We start from the raw sequence: 22312 nt of genomic DNA on the forward strand, positions 1-22312 counted from the left end.
CGTTATACACATTGAGGCCCTTCTTTTAGGTTAAAATGATCTATCTTAAATTTGTCTTTCTTGAGTTTGGGATTATTATGTGTTTAAATAACTTAAAAGTATAAAACTGAAAAAGCCCTAAAAAATGCGCGCCAAGCGTGCAAAATATTTTTGTGTTTTTAATTCTAATTTCGTCGGAATTGATGAAAACTCCCTAAAATGTGCAATTTGTAGAGGAAATTGGCCTACTGTAACAAGAAATGCATGCAAAGAATTTGAGAATTTTAGGCACTTTCAGAGGATGCATTTGTCAAGGGGTGGAGAAAGATTTTCCAAAGATGGATATTTCCCCCTTGTCCCCCGGTGTTTTTAGTTCTAATTTCGTTGGAATTGATCAAAACTCCCTAAAATATGCAATTTTTAGAGGAAATTTGGCCATGTTAACAAGAAATGCGCGCGAAATTTGAGGTTTTTAAGATTCAAGATTCTTTTATTGTCTGAAAAAACTCAGAAATTGCAATCACTGGCAAGGTAACAAGTATTAATATCATATAATAAATAAAGAAACAGTTACAAAAATATAGAAACTAATTAGCACCAAACAATATCTAGTCAAGATGAACATACAAAGAAAATTAAACACTATTACACATTAAACTTAAACTAAACTTAAACACATTAAACTTACTACTACTAATTAAAACTACAAATTATCTATTAATATTGTTATTATAAAGGTGAATGGAGTTGGGAACAAAGGAGTTTCTATAACGGCAACGTGTGGTGGGTGGTACATTTAGACGGAAACCTGAGTTGTTAAAAGTAAATTCATTATGTAGTGGATGAGTTGTGTCGTTCATTATTTTCTTAAGTTTAGCTAGTGTGTATTTTTCATAAATATAATCTAAATGTATAATGTCATCTTTAATAATTTTCTTAACAGTCTTTCTGATGGAGTCTAATTTCTTCATATTTTGTTTAGTCAGGTTTTTATATGTACAGATTAAGCAGTAAGTTAAAACACTCTGTATTATTACATTGTAAAACAAGATAAGAATGGTGAAAGGGCATTTATAATTGGGTGGTGAAGATTTTTCGAAGATAGATATTTCCCCTTTTCCCCCCAGTGGTTACGCCATCGGGCAGCATAGATCAAAGTAGTTATGACAGTTTTTTGAAGTGGACAAGGGGTTGCAGGGTGTTGTGAGTCTGGTCATTATATCTTCCTTTTTATTCTTGTCTTTATTTTTCTCTTCTCTTTTTCTTCTCTTCCCCCCCCCGCACCTGTTACGACACTGGCTAACACGCCAATCATCCCCCCAATTGAAAAATATTTTTCTACGCCACTGATTCCAGGCTTATTGAAACATATATTTGATCCTTTTAAATAATTGGACATTTAATTTATACTTGAATCTTTGAGAGTCTATTAGATTTTTATTACAGAGAGTATACATTTAATCAAATGTAAAACAAGTTAAAATTGAGTTATTCAAATTTGTTCTATGGGAAATAGAGCATTCTGGTTAATGAACACAACACACTGTCCTCTAGAGCCTGATTATTATTATGTTTTTATTATTGCTGCTGCTACTACTGCTACTATATTTATTATTACAGTAATATAATAATAATATTAATTTATAATACTATGAATTGTCAGTAACATTTTGTTAATTGTGTATTAATTTTGTATTAAATTTAAAAAAAAAATCTTTATTATAATCATGTTTTTTTCCTGTAGATTATTGCTGATATTAATTTCTATCATTGATCTGTATAATAATTATTGCTGAAAGAATACTATGACTTATCATTAGTCGTGTAATTAATACTATAAATATATTATTAATTTATTTTATATCATTTATTTATATCAGAACATAACCATTTATTTAATGTACTTTACGTTTCTTGCAGGTACGGCATTGTAGGCCCGCAGCAAAAGTGCTCAACGTGTGGCTTCCCCCTTCTCAGCAGAACCTTCTATCTGTTTCCATGCCAACACATGTTCCATAGTGATTGCCTTATTGCTGAGGTAAAGTAGAAAAATGCTACAGAATTTGTGCAGTTTAATATTAGAGGTTCAGGGCATGTGCTCTTGTTATAATGTATTGGTTACAACCATAATGAATATTCTAATTCTCTGTCTGCACTTCCAAGTGTTATGTGACGAATCTGTGAATCGCTCTCTGGTGGAGCTTCCAAGTCAACTCTTGCGATTTAGGACAAGGTTCATTCAAAAGCAATAAGGTTAATCAACGATCTAAAACGCACTCAATCTCTCCATTCCCTTGCTCATTGACGCCGTGTTGCAGATCTTTCCCTGTACTATCGGTATTTTTTAGGCAAATGTTCAAATGAACTGAAGGCCATTCTTCCCCCATATCATACTCCTGCTAGGCATATCAAATCTGCCCTCAAAATTCATATTTTTTTCAGTTTAAACTTTATCGTACTGTTTACCACTCATCCTCATTCATACCTGGCACCTCTTCTTTATGGAACCAACTACCTAGTTTTTGTTTCCTAAGCCTAAGGCATTCAGATATGCCACAAACAGACATAACCTTTCCTCTCTAATTTTTCCTTTGCTTGGAGCCTTTATAGACTAAGGTTCGCAATGCAAATCATTGCAATTCATTAACCATTCCATACATATTCTAAAAAAATATGGGCGTGAGGATGCCACATATCCATATATACTGTAGGCAGATCACATGTATTTATCACATTGGATTTGATAGTGTGAATAGACCTTGATGAAGTAGAGGTATTGTCCAACTTCCAACAGACTTAGAAAGACACATGGTTTGACGACGACAAGCTGGACCAACATGGAGGTTTTTTTTGCTTTATCAGCCTTAAGATCTGTCCAGACTATCAAATTTTATTTGAGAAAAACATGTGACATGCCTAAATATGGTCATGATGACATCACATCATGACCATATATAGTCACATCATGACCATGTATAGTCACATCATGACTATACTGTACTGTATATGGGCAAACGTCTTGACCTACAGCACCACTCAATTTTTTAGACACTACATTTAAAGTGAGATCAGTCAGATAACTGCAGACGTCATCGGCAACCAACTTAATACAAACTGTTTATTACATATGATCTATACAATAAACTAATTTATGTGAATGAACACAATTACTTGTTGAGAATACTGCACATGGAATATTAGACGTGACATACATAACATGTGCTCCATCATTATAAGCATGTCAGTTGCTTGATTGGCTGATTGATTGACCATTATGCATAATTAGTCGTCTGCTATTCTTCGAACCATGTATTTAATTATAGTCTCATTTGAATTAACTACATTTCCAACTCGTTGAGTGATAAATGTTTTATTCATAATTAAATGGTTAATTTATCAAACATAGATTAATTGATTTTTGCAGTTAGCTAAACTGATTGATTGATTGGTTAATTTATTTGATCAAGGTTGTTTATTAACCAATCAGAATTTATTTTAATTATTATTCATAAGTAACTAGTAAGAGGTATAAGACTTGTAAATATATTCAGGACCATATTTATATCATGTTTTCATTTCAAATTCAATTCATTACACTTACAAGTCATGCATCGTATAACAAAAATGAACGATCGAATGACACTATGGAAGAAAGCAGGGGTCAACGTCTTCTGCATACAGTATGAATATCGCCCTCATTTAAAAGATTAATGCTAAAAAGTGTGTCACATATTTCAGTAAAATATGTCTACTGATACAAAAGTCATGAACTATGTTTTAGATACAGAAAAGAAGAAATAACATTGTTTATCAAAAATGCACTATCTAATTTGAGATCACCAATGGGACCTGAAAATTTTGAGTCATCTTGAGGTTTGGTCCCCAATTCAAGGTAACCTTGGTGTTAAAAGATTGAAAAATGTTAGGTGGTACTGCGATCAAACTGTCTGCAACCCTCACCCTCCAGTAATGTTACATATTTCCATAAGCTTACATATCTAATTGGAAACCAAATCCTTGAGATGATCCCAAATTTTTATGTCCCCAATTTTGTCTCGAATTCAGTGGCAGACTTAAAGGGGTGCTGAGCCAGCCCCGGCTCTTCCCCCCCCCCCTCTTTTGGAAAGTTAAAAAAAGGGGAGAAAAAAAGGAAGGGAAAAGAAATATACGATCACCCAAAACGACTTAGAGGTTATTTTCTGGCATCTAGACAACAACAACTTCGCGCAGGTAAGCCCAGACCCCCTACAGTAGTGTTGTTTCGATCGGCCCACTTTCGGCCCCCCTCCCCCATCTGGCATCTCTGGATCTGCCCCTGGAATTAAAGATTTCACTATACTTATATTTGATAAACAATGATATTTCTTCTGTAATTAATATTTAATGTTTCATTCTTTTATTCTCCTGCACTTTACTCCATCTTATCCACAACTCAGCCTGGCTTCTCTATTTGCCTCATTCATTCGTTCAGGTACTACCAAATCTCAGTGAGAGTAAAAAACTAAAAGGACAAGAGCTACAGAGAAAGCTTGTCACCTTTGGCACACAGCCAACTACATCTTCCAGCAGCAACGCACTATCAGCAGGAACATCGACGCCGGATGTTGTCACAAGGCGAGACCTACATGATCAACTGCGTAATGAACTGGATGACATTATCGCGGCTGACTGTGTCAATTGCGGAGAGATCATGATCAGGTATATCATCTAATATATTTCTTTTCATGAAGACCGACATTTTAAACCTTGTTTTAGTGAACTTTATTTTTGACATCTTTCAGGGGAGCATGGAAAAGAAATAAATTTATGCATATTTTCTTATCTCATTTAGCAATATGGTTCTGGCAAATGTTAGGTAGAAAATGAAAGTAACATTTTTATGTCCAAGAATAAGTAAATGTATGTATGTAAGGTCATTCTTTGGCCTTCTGAAATGGTTGTAAAGAATAAAATGTTGCTAGGTAAACAGCTTTATACAGTATTTATTTATTTTGTGAAGCAGAAATTAAGATTTCTTATTTGGGTGAAATTATGAAATTTTGTATTTTCCCAATAATCTACGTCTGTTCATTTTACTTTGGTGTATTTATGTAACTATTACTAGAGACCAATGAGCCTTTTATTGTTTTTTCTGTTTATTTTTTCTAATGTGCAAAGATAGTTACAAAGTAAAAATACATTTATTGTCTACCTCCACATCTTTTTACATATACAGTAGAATATCATGTCATGTTATTATTATCTGAGAAAAAATATTAGTAGCTGGTTATCAAGTCATTCTTTATTAAAACAATAAAAAGAATGTAACATGAAACCCAGGTCATGGTTTTATCAGGCACATGCGGGGTATGAACAGCATAGATAAAAAATGAATGATTTAAAAAAAATTATTAATAACAGGTCTGTAGCCAGGTTCTTCCAAGGGGGGGTGAGGTCCACAGTGGAAGCCCCGGTGGGGTCGGCGAAATCCCCAAAGCAATAGGATTTTTGTGCTTTATGGGTCTAAATAATGCTATAAAAGCAGATATGTTTGGAAATGTCTGTGTCTGGGTGGATCTGTAGTGCATTAGTTGGGTTGGAAGAGTTACTTGGGAAATTTAAAGAGGGAGTTTTGCCAGAAAAGAGGGGGGATCGTTAGAAAAGGGGGGTACTCCTGAACAATAACCCTCCCCCCCCCTAAGATATGGGCCTGAATAAGGGCACAAATAAAAAAATAAAATTCATTACAGATATTGGCAAATCACCCACTCAGGCGAGTGTCAAGTATTCCAAACGGCATAGCTACTGGTCAATGCCAGCTTCACTATTTTTTTTTTTATATACATTATTATAAAGCATATAATCCATGTCATCCATGTTGCTTTGCAGTCTCACTCTACTAACACAACTCTTACTGACTACACATCACTCAATTTTATTTACTTTACATCAAAATTAGCTTCCATACATGATTAATAATAGATTCCAAATTTCCAACGTTTTTATAATGATTATATGCCGACTAAGTAATGAAAATCGTGGCATTCTTCTAATAATGAAACACACGGACAGTTGAATTTAGGTCAGCGTTGCTTTTTCATTCATTTTATCTCCATATAGATATAACAAAGTGGACAGATAAACAATAAATTTCAGCAGTGTTGAGAAAGAATCCACTGAAATGAACTTCTTGATTGCTAAAGTAGGTGTCAAAAAAATACTAGATCTAAAACAAAATCCTAAAGTATCATTAAAAGTATAAAATCACCAGAAATACAATGCATTAGCGTTCCAATTACATTTAGAATTGAGGTTATTCAATGTAAAACAGTTAACAGGAAAATTCAATTTAGTAGCATTCAAGAAGGATTAGTAAACATTTAACACTTAAAATGTCCAAATAAAATTGATAATTAAAAGGACTTAAACACATTACATTAATACCTAAATAATGTTATATGACATTTGTGATGGATCATGGTGATTAATACAAAAATTCTCTTCTATATAAACATCAATTGCCTTCAAATTTAATTCAAAGTTATTTTTTCAAGATTTAAGTTTGCAAAGTTATTTTATTATTATGCATTCCCTCCACCATTTTTTTTATCTACTGTGTGCTTAAGCTACTTGTTTCTATCAACTGAGACAAGCTTCCAGCATCTACAGAAAGATCCAAATGTATGGAATGTCTGTGCTTAAATACTGTGTATTATAATAATTTGAATAAATTGATAGAATGATTGATAGGTAGTTAACCTATATTATTAGTATTCATTCTCATCTTACAGCAGATCAACTTGAGAATTAATGGAATATATAAATATCCTGGGTGTTTTTTTACAAATTGCTACTCTATAAATTAAGTCTCATTATGAGGCAGTAAAAACAATTTGCATTTAGGCTTGAACAAAAATTCAAACATTATCCGGTATTCATGACCTAAATTTTAGAGAGTGAGTAAATAATCACCCACCTACAATTTCAGTAACACAGACATGTATTTTTAACTTGCTATATATTCCCATCCTATAATATTGTAGTGTTATTGAGTTTGTAAAGCTGGTGAAAATGCGGTGAGCTGTTATAGCCAACTAGTTGATATAAGTAATATACTGTATATTCAATTTAGAAATATTGATGATTGCATTACTTGTACTATAAATGATAATAAAGCAGTGAGTGTATTTGCATAGCACCAGTATCCATCAAACAATATGCTCATAGCACTTGATGTGTGGACTAGTAGATTGTTCAGTGACTTTCATCACCCCTACGGGTCCATTTGTGTCTATGCCACCTGGGAAACTGGTACCAGCAAACTCTGGTCGTCCACCACAGGGGCTGTCTGTACCAGGATACTGGGATGTCCCCCTACTCGTCTCAGATGATGTACTAAGTTCTGTGTAGCGCACAAGCTATTGTGTACACTGGGCCTATGTTTTATACTCCTTATCCGAGAAGACATGTTCTACCACCAGAACCGTAGACGAGCCTGCTGCTCGAACCAGCACCAATATTATGGCTGTAGGTTGCGGCACCCCTGCCTTAACCGCTCAGCCAATCAACTTGTCAATATGATCATAAAATAAGGATGATGACTTTGATTATAGTAAATCTATGATTGTATAAAGTGATTTTGTTTGTAACCATCTCCAACAAGTCTTAATTGTATGAGGTTTTTGTAATATGACAACAAAATATATCATTGCATAATATATACATATATATTAATAGGGAGTTGCATACTGTAGAATTTTAATGGTAGGACTTGGTACTGAGTTTTCATATCTAGTTGAAAGATCAAAATAGGAACAGGACAATGAAAAAGGCTAAACCACAACAAAAACCTTTTGTTATAAGTCAGAATGTGGTGTAGAAGGGGAATAACCCATAATGTACAGTAACATACTTCTAAGGGAATGTACTGTATCAAAATGCTAAATTGACTTTATTTTTATGAAGATGTTTTCTTCTTTCTCTTGACAGATCAATTGATAAACCGTTTATTGAAGCAGACGAATATGAGAGTGCTGTTAGCAGTTGGCTATGAGAGGATTGCGATCACGGACAAACAACAAATCAACGTGGACATGTCCAGCGATTGCCCAGGGTACATTCTAAAGCCAAGTGGATGCAAATTATCTTGTAATAATTGCAACACACTGTATTGCTGTAAGGTGTATTTGTTAGTGCGTCACTATCATGAATTTATTTCATAGTTAAAGTATATTCTAAAAGATATATGATTATATTAATAATAATCATGATGATGGTGATTATAAATCACTGCTCTAGTTTTCTATTATTTTCTATTTTTGTCTAGTCAAAACTGGTGCATTTTAAATGTTTTTATATTATTATTGTGATTATGACAATAATAATAATGTGATTGTTATTCTTTGTATCATCAGTTGATGAAGATATTTATGATAATAATGAGTATAATTATACTTATTATCCTCATCATAATGATAGTGATAATGATAGTACTACTTAATCATTATAATTATAATATATAATTATAATGATAAGTCTCTGTTGTTATGTATACTATACACCTTTTATCTTTTGTGTACAGTTGACACAATATAAATATTTGTTATTATTATTGCTAATAATAAGTGATTGATAAAGCACCAATTAAGAAGCACATTAAAGTACCAATATGCTTCATTGCATATTTAGTAGTTGGACAGCTTCTGCTATTAGGTGTATCTAGTGTAATTTGTTGCTACTACAGTCAGTATGTTTGTATTTGCACCATCTACAGAAATAGCATGAATGTGCGGGCTTGTGACACAAACACTTGTGACAGCCTTTTTAATTAAGTGATTGTCAGTCAGTAATAGTTAACAAATTCCTAGACTGGTGCCGACATGTTGGTTCGATCAAGTTTTCATTTCCCATATTCTCATTAAACTATTTCTCATTCTTTAAAACATTAAAAAAGTTGTCCAATTTGTATATTGCAAGATTCTGTTTTTCTGTCTTGGAAATTTAAAAGCTGCGATGATGTTCTCATCTGTCACTGATCTGAATGATAGAATGCTTTTATTCAAATTACTTGATATGGCAAGCTGTATTGGTACAGTGTGCAAGTATTAAAGGAGTTTCCCTACCTCCTAGGCCTGGGGCACCAAGTTATAGAAGTTTTTTAAGGGGTTTCCCTACCCTCTTAGGCAGGGTTCCCCGATTTATGGAAGTTTTTATTGTTGGAGGATAGTTTTATGTTGTATAAATTTAACCAACTTAAGTCTGAGCAACAGTTGACTCCAGCTGATGTTTCAGTCAAAGCATAACAGGGGCAATTTAAAATTTAATGTTTATTACCATAATTAAAATATATGTATATTGTATAATTATAAATGGATCTGTCTAGAGTGTCAATCAAGCTTCTGATTGGTCAATTAAGCTTGAGTGACACTCTAATCAGAACAGTGCTAAAATACACACATGTCCCACAAGCGCATGCGTGTAAGAACACTATACGCTGTTGTTTTGTGGAACCGTAGCAATATCCAAAGGGTGGGCTTTGCGGAGTAGTTCATTAGCACATGCTAGATTTAGCCGTGAAACAGTAATAGTCTGATGTGCTATTGATTAATCGCAACCACTTAAATGTATTGCGTCACTCTGTAGTAGCCATTCGATAGATTGACCATTGGTGAAAGGTGTAATTACAGCTGAATGTTCGCTATGTAAAATTAATGTTATGACGCAAGTGGAACAAAGAGGTATAAGTTGAATTGAACCTTTGACCTTTGAACTACTATTTCAACACTGCCATCTGAGCTAAACGACCCTAATTGCCAATGGCTGTTCGCAGCTCAGTACTTTCCTAGCTCAAGGGGCTGAAAAAGAACCTCACCATATCTGCTTTGAAATGTCAAGGATAGTCCCATGCCTAAACCTGACAACACAGCAGCAGCGAAGATTATTAAAAATGATGATGCAGTGTTTGAATTGACGTATGATGCTATAAGATATGTAATGAACATAGTGTAGGGCTATGTCATTTACTATATATAAATGACATAGCTTTTACATATAAATAAAAAGGGAATAAATATAAAGGTATCCTGTCTTAAGCTAACAAACTTGAAGAATATAATTCAATATATAAAATTGATTATATTTCACATTTGAGGCAGTGCCGTCCTAAAACCAGTGTACTGTCGCTAAATGCGAGTAATTAGCATAAGAATATTGCAGTATTGTATACTTTAGTACATAAAAGCCATAATACTTTTACTCATAACTTTGGCAATAGTAAGTCAACTCCAGTAATGACACATCATTTTAAGCTTAGAATGTGGAGAATATCAATATATTTAAGTAGTCCATTTTCTAGTTTTGGTTGTTGATGGTGGTTTTGGCATGGCAAGCCTCATTTATATAATTTGCACTCAATTAAAAATTATAAAAAAATAAGTAGTCATCGCCAAAACAGGCACATATGTGATGCCGTTCTGCTGGTCTTTGCATAGACCCTTGTTGGCTGGTAATCAATTTAAAAGGGTTTTCTAGTAATACGTCTGTAATTGTTTGATTTTATTGATCATTTTATTAGACAAAAGAAAGGAGAGGAGAAAGGGGGAATATGGTACTCCAAACAACCAGATTTTCAAATTAAAGCCAATATTTAAAAATCAAAAACTGGGGGAGAAGTGGAAAAAGGGTGGTTATGCCCCTTTTTACCCCAGTTTTTATTTTAAAAATCTGTATCTCATGAAATGTTCACGAGTTCGTTCATCAAAAACCCTTTTGATCTTAATAGAAAAATCAGTTGTACAGTGTCTAAAATGTGTTTTTCTTCCAGAATCTGGCTCTAAATTCAATTGTCTATAGTCAAGCATTTCTAATAAATAATCACAACCACCCCCTCTGCTCAGTGATTCACACGTCGCTAGCCCCTACCCAAATTTTTCTGTCTTAGCTTGAATTTAATTGGATGGTGCACCTAATGAAATGTGAAGTTACATCCTTCATTCACATTCAACAGTGATTGAACTTTGCAATTACAGAATGGTAATGACAATTTATGTTCATCAGTGCCTCATCATTGGAGTTGTTTTTACTTATGTTAAACAGACACTATGCTTTGTATGTAAGAATTGAACTCACAACTGTAGAATTTTAAGCTAGGCTCTTTAACAGTAAACCATTTTTCTTAGTAAACTGCAGATTAATTTGAAGTCATTTATTTTGTAATTAGAAATTTGCAACTCAAAAATATCTGAGATACAATATATCACAAGGATTATTAATATATATTATATAAATGCATTATATTATTCCTATCATTCTCCTTTCTTAGTAAACTGCAGATTAATTTGAAGTCATTTATTTTGTAATTAGAAATTTGCAACTCAAAATATCTGAGATACAATATATCACAAGGGTTATTAAAATATATTATATAAATGCATTATTTGTGGTAATATTATTATTTTGTAGTATTAACATTTGTTTATAATATCAACACATCATTTATTTACCCTGTATAGCCATTAATATTGATCCATTGTGCATAACTTGGCTTTTTCAAGTGTGAATTTAGAAATGATCTTCACCATCATTCTCCTATCCAGAGACCTTTAAAAGTCTATCATACCAAGGAACATATACACTGTGGAATACTCGTAATGGCATTATACGAAATACTAATAACCTATAAGATAAACTGTCTGCCATAAAATCCGGAAAAAACTCAAAAAGTCAGATATAAATTTATTTGCTCGTTTAAATAAGTTCACTTTCGAACGAGACACAGATTAAAATGATTTATAGATTTTTTACCACAAATATCCTTATTGATTACCAGGGAATTTAAGGGCCTATTTAAAGATTATAGGAATGATAGTATTTATGTGTTCTAATTGGAAAGGATTTTGTCAATCTAATTTTCAGTAAAAAACTAAGTTAAACATGCAAAGTAAGCCATTCCAGTATTGAATTTAATTATTTTTTAATTCTTTTCAATGTAACACATTACATTAGTTGTACTTCAACTTCCAAATTCTTTTTCTTTTTTATGTCGCTGTTAATTGATCAATTGACTCATGTGTGCGCAAAATCTTAATATCTTAAAACGTACTGCATATTTATGTGCGAACAATAATATGTCATTCTTATATAGCGCTTCATGCACAAAGCCTCTTAGCGCTTCACATTACTACCCCGTCATTGGATCAAACACATACTCGACACCAAATTAAATTATTAAATTAAATTATATTATTATTCCATAATATTGCAGCTTGTAATCAGCGCAGTTGTGTTGGAACCTACCAGGTACCCACTTGTACTCCTAGGTGGAGAGAGGCAACCGTAGATAAAGTGCCTTGCCCAAGGACACAAGCCATTTGCACAGCGAGAGTTTCGAACCCCCGACCTTGAGGTTGGGAGTCCAAGCTGAGGTCGCCAACTGCTTCTATATGGTTTTACTTCAGTAATTACCCTTTGTCTTTGCTAATATTGATCTACTTTTGGATGAGAATAAAGTAAATACAGTATAGCAAAATTATAAACTAAATTATAGAAGCATATCTGTTAATGGTGGTTAATAATAATATTTCTTCTCACCCTCATTATTTTGTTAACATTTTTTTTTAAATTGCTGATAACCACTATTAATATCTTACCACTGTTTAATGCAATAAGATGCTTCACAAATCCTGGGTGAATTTCATTGACCTTTTTGCTTCAACTGTTTATTTGAAATGACGCTTTATAATAATGTTCTTACGGTTCATGTAGTCATATCAAAGCTCACTCCATCACCCTGACTTCTTTAGCCACAAGTACAGTAGTATGTCAAGTAATAATAATAATCATACACTGTAATTCTACAGTACATAAATCATAATTCAATTTATTCACTATCAAATTCAGTCATTCAGTGTGAATATTCATTAAATTTTATAGCAAAGAAGTCATAATCGGGGTGTAACTTTTATTGTAGTGTAAATATTAAGTGCAAGGCTGCCACATATTTTAACTGGTACGCATAGTACAAAATTTTAAAGAATGAACAAGAACCACAAATGAAGCTGACACAGAATTTTTATTACACATGAATCATAATTGCAAGAAGAACATATCGGAGGATATATTAATAGATTTTGCTGCCACAATCTGTGGCACTTGATACAATTTGTGGCATAATAACTTATTTGTATGCTACATCACTAGAATTTGTAGTACAGTATTTAGCTACACAAGCTTCCAACACAATCTGTTCAGACAGACATACTGAAAGAAATTTGTAACACTACAATATGTGGCATACAGCTACAATTAGCTACCAACACAATCTGTAGCATACTCAAACATTTGTATGCTACATACCAATATAACCTAAGGTGTCACTTTCCAATATACACATGCTACATTACAGTTTGTACCAAATATCTTCTGACACAATTTGTGGCATACCAAAACAGATTTGTATGTTACTGCTACAATATGACATTCATACAAATATGTATTATAAATCCTTAACCCCTGTATCTTTCAAACCCTGGCAACTTCAACCCAACCCCTCCCTGCACCATATTTTTTGCAAAGTAATGTCAACATGGAATGCTGAGGTAAAATTAATAATTTTAAATCGCTAGTTTATCGATTTATTTAAAAGTTATCTCATAAAATATCAACTATAAAAAGAATTTGAACTTTGAGCAATAAAACTTTTCCACTAAAAGATGCATTCAGTTTTTAAATAATACATTAAAACACAACAATAATAATAAATATGTTTTTTTTTTATTTGCTTAGAATTTTGAAAAAGGGTTAAAATTTAAATAACACGAGACATAATAATAATAATACTGTTATTCTATTGCTAACATGCAGTAGCATCAGGTAAATATAGTAAGATGTGAGGGATTGGTCAAATTGGACATTTACAGTGAAGGACAAGAAGTGTATGGTTCGATCATGCTGTACTCTGTCACAGAATTAGACTGTCTCTTATACACATCTAGATGTGTATAAGAGACAGTCATTATGTATATATTATTTGAATAATCTTAGCCAATTCATCATATGTATGAATGTTAATATATAGAACTCATTAATATGCAAAGTGATTATAGTGATATCATGAATATTCAAAATATAGCTAAATAATAAGCATAGCTGGCAATAAATATGAATACAGTGAAACATGAATATTCAATATTAAGCTTATTTATATGCATACCTGGCTATTAATCAAGAATTCCTGTTGTATACTTAATAAAGTGGCAGAAAATCTGCTAATAATACTGCAACTGTTTGAATTTAAACATAATATTTATTCAACAGGAATACCAAACAAGGGAATTCTGTAAAACCCTTGTATGGTGAGGAAAGAAAAATGAATGTAATATATATTGCTTGTATTTACTAGGTCTCATTAAGACAACTATTACATGACAGAGTTATTTATGTTTCACGATGAACACTACATAATTTGTTTGAAATCGAAGCAGTAGTGAGAAGAGACAAAATGGAGAACAAGAAAAGTAGGACACACAAGGAACATTGTCAGTTATTGATGTACTCGAATGAACCACACCAAACATGGGACGATCACTTCACAAAAAACAGGTCGAAATAAATTTTTTTAAAAGGATATACAAGTTTTATATATCAAGTATCAAGTATTCTTCTGACAATTAAAATTCAACTTCTTTAAAAGATTAAAACAATAAACATAAAAGTTTTTTGACATTTTTTTATATTGTACCTTTAATTGTTCATCTCAACAAAATGAGATAAAAATGCAAACAAAACTTTCTAGCTAACACTTATTACACGCTCATACATACAATTTATTTTATAATATATACCTACGCGTACTTATAAAAAAGATGGAATGGTTTCAAAGAAAAAATTTATTACAACAAACCCTGATATCAGGGTATATTTTTCTTCTTACTCTTTATAGTATTGCAATCGTTTCCCACAACATATCAACCATCAACTCTCAAAATCCAATCAGATGCCGACACAAATTCCGTCAATCCGCCTCGACGTCTATTCCTCCTGATCTGACATACTGAATTACATATAATACTGGTTTACAAAGGAAGGCAAGATAGATATTTAGTATTGAAAATACAAAACACTATACTTTAACTTGGAAAAAAAAAATTGTAGCATTACAACATTACGTTCACTATGCATACAACTTCAAACATACAAAAGCATCCACAAACATTATTTTGATTTTTTTTTTTTCTGAATATCCACACATCTATAGTATTATTTCTATATGTTTTATAGATATCATAATTAACAATTATTAATGTTTTGACTGAGCGATGGCATACAAATACAAACACCATATATACAACACACACTGATTACACAATATTTAGCATGCAAAAGCAGGCTAATTTTCTGGACCACATTTCAGAAATATGACTTATCAAACTACTTAACTACTTAATTTTCTTATCATTATTAAGTTTCAAATTGGTATGAAATACTAGCAGGACAGTATCTGACAGATTTGTACTCCACTACAACTTTAGCACTCTGTAGTTAAGAAATTTTCATTGCAATAGTAAGGAACTAATCAAAGGGTAAAACAATACATGTAAGGTATTCAATATTTATAAAGACATCGTAATCTACAATTTTTATAGACTATATAGTAGCTTTACAGAACTCTTAATATATGAGATATTTTTAGATTAACATTCTAATGAATGTTACTAACAGCATATATATAGTTTTTTTTATGATATATATGGTCAAAGGTATATTCATTAACAAGAGCACCGAAGTTCATATAAGCAACATCAATATCAGAATACAGAGATAAATAGATAGACATAGACAGCAAACGCTAACGTGATACAACGTACACAGCTTACGTATTATGCAATCATGCTCAGTCATGCACTGGAGTATGTCAAAGGTCGCTGAAGACATTAAAATGGTTGCATGATATTGCCAGAATTGAAAGATTAAAAGAGAAAATTACGATTGAGGAAAATTACATTTAAGTTAAATTATGTTATGGTTTTGCTTCAATAATGTTTGAAATAGATCAGAATTGTGCTTTCAAGTTTGTGTGAAAATAGAATATTATAAATGAAGGAGTTACACATTTAATTTTTTTTTATTGTATGTTCCATTATCATACTTTTAAGTACAGTAAAATTACCTGGCAAAATTCAATTTAAATTTTGTTGACTTATTTTTAATGAAGTCATGATGGAATACCGGAATGCAATGTAGATAAATATCCTATATATGGATAGTTATTATAATTTTAGCGAAATATTCATATAACCTGGCAATCCTATTTAGTCTTCAGTCTTGGATCTATCACATCAAATAATTCAAAAGTACCATATCATATATAAGAGTATGGTTCAAAGGAGCTTTATTAGTTCAAGGAGTCTTTTTTCAACACCTAATGGGGAATTTACACATTATTATTGCTAGTTGACTAGAACGATAGTTCACATAACATTTTAAAATCATTTATAATCAACATTTCAAATTGGCAAAGTACTGATTAGAATTGCTTTTTTACACATACAATTAATTTTACACCATTTTCTCTTTCTTTCTAACTTTTTACCAACAAATAGCAGACACCATTAAATATAGCAATCAAGAGAATTTTCATTTGAAACTACATAGACTTTTTTATATATGCTTTTGAACATGATTCACTCTAAAATTCTCAATAAAACCAGAGAGAACGGCTTATTGGTTGTAAAACTCTTTACATAATATTACAGTACATATGTCTAAAATAGAAGTGCATGCTTTAAATATGATTTGATTATTTTTTGGGAGGGGGGGGGTGTATTTTTTTTCAATTTGGCAATAAAAAAAATACAATTGTGTTTTTTGGCAAGTTAAAAATTCTTTAAAATGTAATAAACGTTTGGATATTTACAAGGAATTCTGGTTAAACAACGGTGTATGTACTAATTTAAGACCAGCTTAAATATTATTCTAATATACATATATGCTTATGGGTGGAAATTTGCTTAAAGGGGGTTACAAGGTGAAATATATACTTATGTGGGGCACAAGATCCTTATTAACACTATGTTGAATTTTGATAATACAGTTATATTTTCACTCCTGAAGTACTTGTGGAAATTTTTACTATTATGGTCCATCAATATGTGATTATCATGAGCAAAGATACTGTAATTTATTGAGTTGGGTAATTCTAGAATTATCAGATTCAGGGCTGAGATTTGCACAATATTTGAAAACAGTCCTATAATAGTAATTATTATTATTTTCAATAAGTCTATAAGACTTATGTATATCCGTTGATTGCATTTCTTTGTCCAGTTTACTTAATTTTGTAAACTTATATAACAAAATATTTATAACATAATTAGATATATAAATAATAAATATGGCATAAATAATGCTTAATGACAACAAAGATTTAAGGCAATTTAAATAAAAAGCACTTGTGACAATTGAAATATATGTTTAAACATAAACATTTTTAACTTGCAGCTCATCATCTATCATTTATCACTCTTAATTGGTGGTATCTCGTTCATTCGCACCATATCAACACACACTATACCTCACATGGAGAAAGCATTAGGTACAATCAACCTCACTGCCATCAGAGAAGAGGAAAATACTATCTATAGCTTGCACAGCATACAAGACGATCAGTGTATCATTAACATCACACATGAGGACAAAAGCAGGTATGCCACTCCAACATTACACAAGAGGATGAAAGGTAGTATGCCACACAACATCACACAAGAGGATGGCAGCAAACATGCTACATTGACATGAGACAAGACAATGACTGCAGATATGCTGCCCTGACATCAGGCAAGAAGATGGCAGCTGGTATGCCACTCTGGCATTACACAAGATGATGGCAGAGAGTATGCCATTCAACATCACATAAGAGGATGGTATGCAGTAGTCTTCTCCGGCACCTTAGACTACAACAGAAGGAACAAATCTACATTATTACACATAGAGAAATGGGAATAATGGTTTCCAACCACATCCATCAGTAACAGCATTGCCTCTCCAGTATTATGTGAATCTCAAATGATCCCTTGACAATAAAATGCACCAGTTCAAATCACCATTAAAAAGACATAATTACAGATACATAACATAAACAAGTGGATGCTAAAAGGAATAACATTCCAAAATCATTTAGAATTTCAACAAGTATGCATATCCTACATGGTAGAGGAGGATAAACAGACACATCACACCGACATCACAAAGAGGATGGCAGCAGGCATGCCTCTGCAACACAAAACAATAGAACAGTAGTAGTTCTTCCTCTTCACTACCAAATGGCAGCAGAACAAGTGATCCTCAACTTCAAAAGTGGATGGTAGCCGGGCAGGAATGCCTCTTCATCATCTTAGCATTTTGTGTCAGTGCAGCAGAATCGAAACAGCAACACTAATCATGATGTCTATCTTGGCATGATACAGTATATGTTCACTCTTTTAAATTACAAATGATCAGATCTTATCTAGTTGTGCATGATATTGAAGCAATATTATACAGTATATACACACCACACACCTCTTGGTAACAAACCAATGGGCTGGTATTATTGGCCAAGGCTGTATGCTATTCACGTGCCTTTCTTTGCTGCATGTATTCCGCACAAAGGCTAGTTGCATTTGGCCAACTTACTGTTATTACCTCTGAGAAACCAGAGGATCGATGCATTGCACTCATCCCACGGAAATACTGGGATTCATTTTTTTAAAGATGGCTTAGAATAAAACTCATTCACTTAAGGCTTGGTTAAAACATTCAGCAATTCATTAACATGTTCAAAAGTTTACTGTATACCTTTCTGTTTAGGATAATATTGTATATTTAAGTGAAAGTTGGATCTTAAATTCATAACATTTCAACCTGTTCTGGTAAATTCAACCCGATACAGTGAAACAATTATGGTACATACCATCACTCTATTTAGTCCTGTACTGTAAAGTTAGCAAACAGGCTTGAGTCTGAGCGGAAGGAGCCTTTGGCAAGTAACCCTAGACCAGCAAACCACTCTCGCACTGAAAACTTGAAAGCAGATTACAAGGCTTGAATCCTCATCCTAGCTCACATAGACTTGTCTTCTACATCACAAATCATTGTCTGCCAACTTGGTTTTTTCTCTATTTTTATCATTCTTAGAACTTTGATTTTGAGACTAATGTAGTCTACTGTATAGGTGGCTATATGGAGAGGTAACATCTTGGAAAATCTGGTATTAGCAATATACCTTTCTTGTTCTTCTTCCTTTTATTCTTTTCTGTTCTTCATGTTTGAGGTTTACAGCTGACGTACCTCTTCATCTGTATCTTTCTTCATAACATAACATTTTTCAAGGGAACTGCGATGTTGAATCTTAAAAATCATATAAAATTAAACTACTTTCAAAGAAAATTTAGCAATATAAGTTTACAAAAGGGGGCGTAAACTTAAGAGCTAAACTGGAACTTAAAATGCTTTTCGTCAAATGGTTTCTCTAGCCAATGTCCGTAGCCACCTTCAACGAAGCATTCATTTAGATGTTGTTTAGCGATTTGAAAATCTGTTGCCAAATGTTTAGCTTCTAAATACCATTGTGTTTCTAAAAGGTCGTTTCGATTAAAACAGGCACATGTTTTGCGAAACTCATTGAAGAGTTCTGCCTTACATAGCACCGATCGCACCTTTTCATCAGTACATCTGAAAGAGAAGAAAAAATAGAATAATGAAATTCAGACCTAAACTATTTTTTGATGAAGAAAGTAAGAAAGTAAATTGATGCTCTCATAAGTCTTCATTACAAGTGTGGCGCACCAGAATGGCATTGTCTTCAATTGGTATTTTGAACAAATTACTTTTGTGTATTACTTATATGTGTCATAATTATTATAACGCATTAAGAAATTATCAACTGACAACCTCCGGTCCAAGGTGTGAAGATTGGGAGTGTTCCCATGATTTCACATTTGGTTTGAGGTTCAGTGGCTACAGTGAGCAGAAGCCAGGGAAGTGGTACAGTAACGCACAGTAAACTACTTGTGTCTCAAGGCATCCTGGTAGCCTACGATTCAGGATGACACTTTAAAAGTACTAATATGACTGACTGACCTTCCCTTTGTACCATCCGTGACCTCAGCTTTTTGACATCCGGCGAACCAGTTAATACTGTATTGTTTTGTTTTCTCGGTGGTTCTTTGAGTTTCAATCTTAGTCACATGGCCAAGGAGTGGATGGCTGACCTGGTAGTTAGGTGGCAAAGATGTCGTCAAGTTCTTTGTTTCGTGAACATGTTGTAAGCGGCAACAAACTGCCCTTGACAAATGCCCATGATGGTAGAGTGTACCTGGTAAAAAATTATGATGATTAATAAAACTATCCGAAAAACAGTCCATAAATAAAACAAAATAATAATGGAGCACAAAAAAACCTATATAATGTTAAATTAACAAAAATTATTGTGTAATTTATATCTGTGTTCCATGCTTGATCCAGCAATGTATAGAAATAAATAACGTTTAAGAGTTATCACTAATACACATTTCCCAATTGTCCCATGACCATGCGAACAAGCACAACTTGATGACAAGTGGAAAACTGCCACTTGATAGCTGACGAAGGTGTCGCGATGACGTCGAAAGCTCCTCAACAACTCAAACCTGACAAGTAACTTAATCCTATTTTAAATTAACATTGTAAGTTTCTTGCTGTTATTCTACATCAACATGGATAATATGTTTTCATGTTTGTTAACATTGAAATGTCAAAAAAAGTTTGCAAAATTTAAAAATTACTTCATACTCAAAATATTCACCTCTAATACACCATCATACCCAACAGTGTAAAATTACATTACAATATCATGGCTAAAAATCCAAAAACCATCTCATTCAGAAAAGAATCTAGAGGTTTGAAGTGCAAAATAAAGAACTAGAAAACAATCTCAAATTACACAGAAGTATCACATATTTTATACATTTTTGTTTTTACCGGCGTATCCTAGAAGGTTGGCTAACATTCAGGGACCTCTCTAGTACTGAAACAATGTAAAATAAGATAAGACAAGGGAAATTCTTCTGCTCGTCATCACATATTATATTACAAAATGTAAAACAAATATAAAAAAAACATAAAAACAGTCACTATAGAAAATATAACAATTTACAAGAAAAATACAATGACTACCATCGATAAAATAATTGAATTACAATTATGATTATTTTTATTATTCTTATCTTATTATTATTATATTATTACTATTATTATTATTATTATTATCATTATCGTAATTAATACAGTTAAAATTATAATTAATATTATTATAAAAAAAAACAAAAAAACAATGAAATGAATTATCTTCTAAACCTCTTGTTGAACTGGGTGATGCCGGAGGAGATAAATGACTTCGCATAATAGTTTGTTTTTGCTCTGAGGATAGCCTCATTCTACTACTTGGATTAAGTTGGTTAATAATAGCATGTATTATGTAAGTCTCATTACAAGGCTTAAGGAGTGGAGATATGTTTTTAGTTGTGAGGAAAATCCTGCACTATCACAGGTTTTGAATCCAGGACCCTGGGATTGGAGGCAAGCACCACCAGGACTACCAGGCTATATCTTCAATACTGATAATCAATGAATGTGTCAAAGACAAGCCAAACCAGTCATTCGTCGCAAATCGTGTTTCAGAGATAATGGCAAAAACATGCTGGAATGTCAACATTTTTGAAATCTATTTTATTGCACCTGTCTCTTATACACATCTAGATGTGTATAAGAGACAGGTGTGGCGAATGGTAAAACAAACTTTTTTGAGAATTTGGTGATGATTTCTGCCTGAGAAATGCCACAACCATTAAATTTGAAGGCTGATTTTCAACGCTTGCAACTTCATAATTAAATGTCGGAATGATTCTTTTATCATTTTATAGCTCTCATTTTACTGTTTAACCGTGCAATATCTAAAAATCTATTTTTTCGACTAGTGACTGGTTTGGCTTGTCTTTGCCACAAATGGGTCCAGGCATTGGAAGATAACTATCTAAGCAATAAAATCAGTATAATACAAAGAATCCTTACCAAGAGTGAGAGAACTCATGTATATTGGTTCAAGAAAATGGCTCAAGAGTGCTCCCTGTAGTCCAAGAACATTCCACCTCGCAATTTTGTCGCTACACGACATAGTACGTAGTCGCTCTCCTCGATTGATTCCATCCCATGTCTGCATATGTTCTCCTTCTATCGGATTTGTTCCTTCACCTATTTAGATAAAATTAATGAAGTGAATTATAATTACACAATGGTGTACTGTATCTACAAGCACCCCATTGCAACACCCTTATTAGAAACT

At 32.7% G+C, this 22312-nt stretch overlaps 2 protein-coding genes across 2 annotated transcripts in view; one reads left to right on the forward strand and one right to left on the reverse strand.

Annotated features, from left to right (window-relative positions):
• LOC117108975 (vacuolar protein sorting-associated protein 18 homolog) overlaps positions 1-8454 on the forward strand; it is a 22091-nt gene extending 13637 nt beyond the window's left edge. Inside the window, exons 23-25 of the mRNA XM_033251181.1 lie at positions 1900-2017; positions 4451-4677; positions 7948-8454. Of these exons, the coding sequence (XP_033107072.1) occupies positions 1900-2017; positions 4451-4677; positions 7948-8011 (409 nt within the window). The 3' untranslated portion in view covers positions 8012-8454. The remainder of the gene's footprint in view (positions 1-1899; positions 2018-4450; positions 4678-7947) is intronic.
• Positions 8455-13973: 5519 nt separating this feature from the next.
• The window catches only part of LOC117108920 (double-stranded RNA-specific adenosine deaminase-like), a 45789-nt gene continuing 37450 nt past the window's right edge, over positions 13974-22312 (reverse strand). The window contains exons 7-9 of the mRNA XM_033251103.1: positions 22042-22221; positions 20074-20308; positions 13974-19665 (exon numbers count right to left, since the gene is read on the reverse strand). Coding sequence (XP_033106994.1) covers positions 19416-19665; positions 20074-20308; positions 22042-22221 — 665 coding nt within the window. The 3' untranslated portion in view covers positions 13974-19415. The remainder of the gene's footprint in view (positions 19666-20073; positions 20309-22041; positions 22222-22312) is intronic.

Source organism: Anneissia japonica, unplaced genomic scaffold, assembly GCF_011630105.1.
Source record: "Anneissia japonica isolate Jap-2015-1 unplaced genomic scaffold, ASM1163010v1 scaffold987_len1640505_cov201, whole genome shotgun sequence".
Taxonomy (NCBI): Eukaryota; Metazoa; Echinodermata; class Crinoidea; order Comatulida; family Comatulidae; genus Anneissia; species Anneissia japonica.